Source organism: Eulemur rufifrons, chromosome 9 (assembly GCF_041146395.1).
Source record: "Eulemur rufifrons isolate Redbay chromosome 9, OSU_ERuf_1, whole genome shotgun sequence".
NCBI lineage: Eukaryota > Metazoa > Chordata > Mammalia > Primates > Lemuridae > Eulemur > Eulemur rufifrons.
The window spans coordinates 53,116,843-53,123,830 of NC_090991.1; the positions used below are offsets into that span (position 1 = coordinate 53,116,843).

At 64.8% G+C, this 6,988-nt stretch overlaps 1 protein-coding gene across 3 annotated transcripts; it reads left to right on the plus strand.

Annotated features, from left to right (window-relative positions):
• Window positions 1-1,124: 1,124 nt before the first annotated feature.
• On the plus strand, window positions 1,125-5,621 carry TMEM235 (transmembrane protein 235). Of its 3 annotated transcripts, XM_069481752.1 has the most exons (4): window positions 1,125-1,314; window positions 3,198-3,278; window positions 3,886-4,023; window positions 5,389-5,621. In XM_069481752.1, exons 1-4 carry the CDS (start codon window positions 1,125-1,127, stop codon window positions 5,619-5,621), a joined length of 642 nt encoding a protein of 213 aa, XP_069337853.1. The 3 variants fall into 3 exon arrangements, with proteins under 3 accessions (XP_069337853.1, XP_069337854.1, XP_069337855.1); XM_069481753.1 differs by lacking the exon at window positions 3,198-3,278; XM_069481754.1 differs by lacking the exons at window positions 3,198-3,278; window positions 3,886-4,023.
• Window positions 5,622-6,988: the final 1,367 nt, after the last annotated feature.

A 6,988-nucleotide genomic window follows, 5' to 3' on the forward strand; every position in this document is an offset into this window, starting at 1 on the left:
CTCAAACCAACAAAAGCCCAGCAGAGAACAAAATGGCCAAACACTGAGATGAGAGCCCTGGCTCGCCCCCCTACCTGCAGGCTCCGCCCAGCCCAGTGCAGTGACCCAGAGGAGCACCCAAGATTTAACCCCAGACCACCCACCACGGCTGCCTGGCCCGTCCCTCCCAACCGTCACTATGATGGGCTCCTCCCAGAGACCTGCTCCTGGCTGGAGGTCTCCTCTTGGCTCCTCTGTCTCCCTCCACACCTGTTCTTGAAGGTTCTTTATGCATGTTTGGTCCAGAAGTGACCATGCGGCAGAGGCTGGCCTTGCTGGACGTGTGTTTGTAATCAGGAACTAATCTCAAGCAAGGCGTTTTCCTTCTGAAGCAGCCTCCTCGCCAGCCTGCCTAGGCCCTGGCCCACCCACTGCACTTCCCTGGGTCCCATCTGGTTGGTGCTCGGGGCTAAGACCAGGGCCCCAGGGCCAGCCAGCACCGCATGTCCCTGCCACGTTGGGGCTCAGATGCTGCCAGGAACCGCAGTGGCCGGGGTCCTGCTGAGCACCGTCTGGGCCTGTCTCTGGCCAGATCCTTCCTCCTCCTCTCCAGCTCTGCACAGCCTGGCCAGACAGGCACGTCCTCTCCGCTGCTGGAGAACCAGGTTTCGAGAGATAAAGAAATCTTGCCTATAAAAAAAAAAAGGAGATAACAGAAATATGCCCAGGGCATAGTGGTGGGCGTTTGTAGTCCCAGCCACTGGGGAGGCCGAGGTGTGGGGATGGCTTGAGCCCAGGAGTTAGTTCAAGGCTGCGGTGAGCTGTGATGACGCCACTGCACGCCAGCCTGGGCGACAGAGCGAGACCCCGTCTCAAAAACAAAACAAACCAAAAAAGGAAATACACCCAGGAAAACCTGCGCCCGGCCAGCCTTGGGGACACTGGGATTTGAACCCAGACTGCAGCACGGCCACCTGCGACTCTGCGACTTCCTGCTCCTTCCCCGAGGGACGAGCTCGGCGGGCGACCGCAGGGAGGTGGGAACGGCTTCCCGGCGAACCGAGGGGGCCACGCGAGGCCGGCGGCGGCAGGAGCGGCCGTGCCCGGAGAGCCTCTGCGCGCCCGCCCCGGCCCGGCGCGGCCCCATGGCCCGGCTGGGCGCGCTGCTCCTGGCCGCCGCCCTGGGCGCGCTGCTCAGCTTCGCGCTGCTGGCCGCCGCGGTGGCCAGCGACTACTGGTACATCCTGGAGGTGGCGGACGCCGGCAACCGCAGCCGCGGGCCCGGGCTGGCCGAGCAGCTGTCCTCGCACTCAGGGCTGTGGCGCATCTGCGAAGGTAACCGCCCCCGCCCGCCCCCCTCCAGCGACCTCCCCCCTCCAGCGACTCTCCCCTCCGCCCCGCCCGCGCCGCCCCCCGGATGCCCCCTCCTCCAGACCTCCTCCCCGCACCGCGGACCCCAGGGCTCTCGGCTCCCTCCCCATCGCCCTGGCTCCCCAGGCGCCCCCCACCCCTGTGGCCGCGACAGTCGGGCGGAGGGGTGGTGCGGAGGAAGGGGCTCCTGCCCAGGCAGGCCAGGGGCGGGGAAGTGGGCGGGCACTGTGTGGCCCCGTAAGGGTCAAGGTTAGGGTCGTGAGAACCTTCCTGAGCGGAAACCAGGACCTGGGGCTGACCCCTGGCTTCTGGAGCCTGTCTGGCGCACAATTGGGGCAGCAGGTCTCCTGAAGCTGGCAGGGGCTCTGCCACCTGCTGCTGGGTGACCTGACATCTTCTTCAGGGACTCAACCTCCAAGTCCCTGGGATGGGGAGAAAAGGGTGCATCCGCGGGAGCCCAGGCCACTGCCTCCCTGGGAGACTGGGTCATCGCAGGAGGGAGGGAAAGGCCGGGCCCCTGGGTGCCGGTGGGTGCAGGTGCGGTGGCTGTTCCTCAGGTCTCCACGGAGACCCTGGTGCACCCTTGCTGGAGAAGGGGGCTGTGGCAGTGCATGTCAGGGACGGAGGCCCCATGTGTGTAGCTGGGGGTCCTCCAGGGCGGCTGCAGGGTTTCCTCCAAGTGACCAGGAGTCGGTTCTTGCTCACCTTGCCCGGGTTGGACCCCGCAGCCTGCCCGCCTGAGGAGTGCCTGGGCGGGGGTTTCAAACCCTTGGTCTAGGAGGGAGGAGGGGTTCCCAGCAGGCTGGAGGGGCCACGTGCCCCCCACTGCTGCCCCTCACAGCTCCCTCCTCACCAAGTGGGGGCAGCCTGGGGGCTTCCCAGGCACAGGGCAGGTGCTGGGGTGGAAAGGATGCGAGTGAGTGTGTGCGAAGGAGTGTGTATGCAGATATGAATGTGTGTGTGAGCATGTGTGTGCGTGTGTAAACAAGTGTGTATGTAGATATGAACGTGTGTGTGAGCATGTGTGTGACTGCATGTGTGAACAAATGTATATGCAGATATGAATGTGTGTGTGATCGTGTGTGTGCGTGTGAACGAGTGTGTATGTAGATATAAATGTGTGTGTGTGACTATGTGTGTGTAAATGAGTGTGTATGTGGATATGAATGTGTGTGAGCATGTGTGTGACTGTGCATGTGTGAACAAATGTGTGTGTAGATATGCATGTGTGTGTGAACAAATGTGTGTGTGAATACGAATGTGTGTGAGCGTGTGTGGGAATGTGAGCGTGTGTGAGTGCACGTGTGACTATGAACGTGTGAGTGTGTGCGCACGCGAGTGGGCATGTGTGTAAGTGTGAAGTGTGTGTGTGGTGGAGGCAGCTGGGGACCAGGGACTGAGCTGTTCCTCCCTCTGGCAGACTGTGCCTCCTGACGTACACGTGTGTGCGTATGCAGGTGACTGTGCATGTGTGTGACGCTCAGAGAGCACGCATGCCCAGTGACATGAGCCGTGAGGATTCCGAGCGTGAGGCTTCCCGGCGAGCCCATTTTGCACAGCTTTTTCCTTTCAAGCCAAGTCTGATTTCCACACGTGAACACGTTATAGGAGCCCTGCCCGAGGGATTCCCCAGGGGTCTCCATGGAGTGTTTGAGCCCCGAAACCAGCCTCCATGCGGGCTTGGCTTGGGTGTGGAAATAAAGAACAGGAAAGTCCTCGGGCCTCCCATCCCACTTGGAGCCCCAGCTCCGCGTCCCCGGGAGAGGCTGGCCCTGCGGTGCCGGTCGGCCCTCAGCTCCGGTGGGTCCCCGCGGTGTCTGGCCGGGCTCTGCATCCCTGCTTTCCAGGGCGGAACAGCTGCATCCCGCTGGTCGACCCCTTCGCCAGTGAGAGCCTGGACGTCTCCACCGCAGTGCAGCGTCTCGTCGGTGAGTCTGGGGTGGCCTGTCCCTGTCCTCCCAGAGCCTTTGGGCAAGGCCCATCTGAGGCACCCCCATCCCAGACCGGCAGAACTGCTTCCGGCTGGCCCCTGCACTTCCCAGGGGACATTTCCATACGCACCCGCCTCGGTGCTCTGCTGTGGGCACCTAGGCACCTGACTCTCAGCGTGTCCCACCCTCCCTGTCCCTCAGTTTCCCTTACAGTGACAATGGCTCGCCCCACTGTCTCTGGGGGAAGTGAGGCAGCCCTGAGCGTGGCTGTGTCCTGTGGCCCCACTTTGGGACTCTCCTTTGTCTTTCCAAATGGGCTGCTGGTCTGCCTGGCTGGCGTCTCCCCCTGGTGGGCCGGGGGACGCGTGTGTGTCTGCTGCCCCAGAGAGCCAGGGGTGGGGGTGGGGAAAGTGCCTAGGAAGCCTCCCCGGCCCCAGGAAGCCTGTGCCTTGGAGAGGTGGCCGCTGGGAGGGGCTGGCGGTTCCTGTGCACGGGGAGAGGGTGGGGCAGCACATCTGTCCCTGGGCAGACTGGCGCCGAGCTCGCCTCCACTGTGCTGTGGGGCAGGGTCCGGTGGGCCTGGCCTGAGTCCCCTCTCCCGCAGCGCTGCACCGCACTGTCATGGTGGTCCTGCCCCTGAGCCTGGTCCTCCTCGTGTGCGGCTGGGTCTGCGGCCTGCTCAGCTCCCTGGCCCGGAGCGCCCCCCTGCTGCTTTTCACAGGCTGCTACTTCCTGCTGGGGGGTGAGTCCTGGGGCCCCTGGGCGGTCAGCTGGGAGGACGGGAGCCGGGTGGGTCCTGGGAGCGGGTGCTGCCTCTCCTCTGCCGCGTCGCCCACTCCCCTCTGGGCTGGTGCAGAACCTGAGCCCACCTGGGGATGGAGCCACAGGGCGGTACCTGGGTGGCCCTGGGGCCTGACAGGGGCTTCTAGTTGTGGGGTCAGAGCCAGGGACAGGATTGGTACCAGGATGTGGGGGCATCAGGAGCTGCACGGGGACCCCAGGACCTGCTCTGCTGGGTCAGATCATGGTGGGGGGACGTGGGGGCAGCCCCCACTGCTCCCTTCTCCTTCCCAGACTGTCCTGGGAGGAGCAGGGCAGGCAGGGTGAGAGGGGACATCAGAGTCCTTGGCGCTGACCCCAGCCCAGGCCCACGTGTTACTAGTGAGGGTCTCCCAGCTGACCCGGACCCAGCACTGACCGCCTGCTGGCGCTGGGCCAGTGCTCCCCAGGGGCTCCTTGGTCCCACCTCACACGGGAGAGATTGGAGGCTTGGAGGGGTCCGAGGATTCGCCGAGGCTGGGGGTCCCTTCACCGCCTTTTGGTGCTGTCTGCCCAGCCGCCGTCTCCTGACTGCCGAGGCTGGGGGCCCCTGCTGTCCAGGACCAGGCCTGAGCTGGGTGGTGTCTCAGGCCAGCTCCACTCTCAAGCTGTGGCCACGGGGACCAGACCACTGGGGCTGGGGCGTCCTACAGGCGGGCCTGCTTCCCTGAACTTTGGGACACCTTGTGGGGCGCTGACTGGGAGCCTACAGCGGGGAAGCCCGTGGCCTTGGATTTGGTCGCAGGCCACATGAGACCAGCATTGAAGTCAAGGTCTCCTCTAGACAATGAAATCAGGGGAACCAAAATGTCAGCTGTGAGTGTTCAAAATCCAATTAAGAGGACCCTCGGAAGCCAGCCACAGGAGTAATTAGGTTGGTTTCATAACTAGGAGACGTCATGGGCCATGAAGCCACCGGCAAGGGGGCGGGGATCTGCAGGTGGCAGGAGGGGCGTCCCACTGCGGCTCCCCAGGCAGAAGGTGTCCCCCTCTGAGGGCTGGAGGTGGGGTCCAAGTCTGGCCTGTTTGAAGGACAGTCCACCAGCTCCCCTTGCTCAGGGTCCTGCCACTGCTTCCCTCCCACGGCGGTCCCCGGGGGACTGGGTCAGCTGCACAGCACTCTCAGGGCCCACCCTAGGTGGTCCAGGTGGGGCCAGGGCAGGCACAGTGGGCAGCAGCACGGAGAGCTCTGAGGCAGGGATGTCACCCCAAGGACACCTGCCTAAGGCCAGCTCACCTGGTGCAGACACGTGGTGCAGCCGTGCAGCCCTGTGCCCTTCTCCCCCAGGTGCCCTGACCCTGGCGGGGATCAGCGTCTACATCAGCTACTCGCACCTGGCCTTCGCGGAGACGGCCCGCCAGTACGGCCTGCAGCACGTGCAGAGCGTCCGCGTCAGCTTCGGCTGGTCCGTGGCCCTGGCCTGGGGCTCCTGCGCCTCGGAGGCGCTCAGCGGCGCCCTCCTGCTCACGGCTGCCTGGGCCCTCAGCCGGCCGGTGGCCCCCCACTCTGTGGTCGTCTGAGTCCCCAGCAGGCAGGCTGTGGTGGGGAGCGGGCTCAGGTTCCCTTTGGCCACTGGCAGGAGGTGGAGTCCTGGACGGGAGAGAGCCCGGGGTGGCAGGGGCTGGGGGCAGAGCCAGGGGTCCAGGCTGCTTGGAGCACCCTAGGTGTTTGGGGAGGCTCCCTGCCCTATTTAGGGACTTTAGGGACTTTAGGGACTAACTGGTTTAACTGCTTCTTAGGAGAAAAGCAAGTCCAGAAAGAGGAGGCAAGTGGCCCTAGGGGACCCAGCGTGTGCTCTAGGCTGCCGAGGGTGTGGCCTGCACCCGTGCTTCCCTGGGCAGTCCCGTGTGCACCGCTGCCCCCATTCCTAGGACCTGGGGCAGTCCAGAGAGAGAAGTGGGCGTCATGCTGGGCACTGAGGGCTCCCCTCTCTCCAGGCCCCCATGGCCCTACTCAGTGGTTCCCATTTTCCCCATTTTACAGAGGCGGAGACTGAGGCCCGGAGCAGCAAGGGACCCACCCAGATCACGCAGAGCCAGGTGCCCTCGCTGGCCAGGGGCCTCCCAGCCCCTGCTATGTCCACTCTCCCCAGAGGGCAGGTCCCAGTGGGGAGGAGGTGGGGACAGGCCTCGGAGCCCTGGGGGTTTGCAGGTGGTGGGACCTGAGCAGGCCGGGTGCACCTGCCGATCCTGGAGGGTGACTTTCCCCAAGTGCGTCCAGGCGCTCAGACCCCTGTCGGGGGGCAGGCCACCATGCCCTCTGGCCCTGGCCACCCACTCTGCCGCACCCTGAGCGCCTGATGCCCCACCCTGAACCGGCAGGCCTGGGGGTCCCAGAGGGTGGGGTGGGGGGAGGGTGCCCTGGCGGAGTGTGGGCCATGCCTCGCCTGCCTGTGGGTAGCCTGGGTGAGGGGGCTTCTTAGCCAGAGGGCCCAGGCTCACGGGCTACTGCTGGGCGAGGGCAAGATGGGAGAACAGGGACAGCCAGCCCACACCTGAGCCACGAGGGCCACAGAGCCTGGGGCATGCCTGTTTGCATGTCAGTGGCCAGCAGGTGGCTGCAGAAGGGTCCCAGGGGGCTGCGCGGCACCCGGAAGCCCCAGATGGTCCCATTTTGGGTGCAGAGGCCCTTCCTGAGTCTCGGGACGTGTGTGGGGCAAAGTGGCAGCCCCTCCGGGCTTGTTCTTCCTCCCTGCAGCCCCCTCCTGTCTCCCTCCATTGCTTCAAGGTGACAGGAAGCTCCTGGGGGCTCAGGGGAGCTGGCACTGTCTTGGCGGGACCCACTGAGGACAAAGAGCTGGGAGGAGAGTGGGGCCTTCCCTGCCTCCCCAAGTTTGAACATTCACCGTTCCACGCGCGAGCACGTGAACATTTACCATCCCACGTGC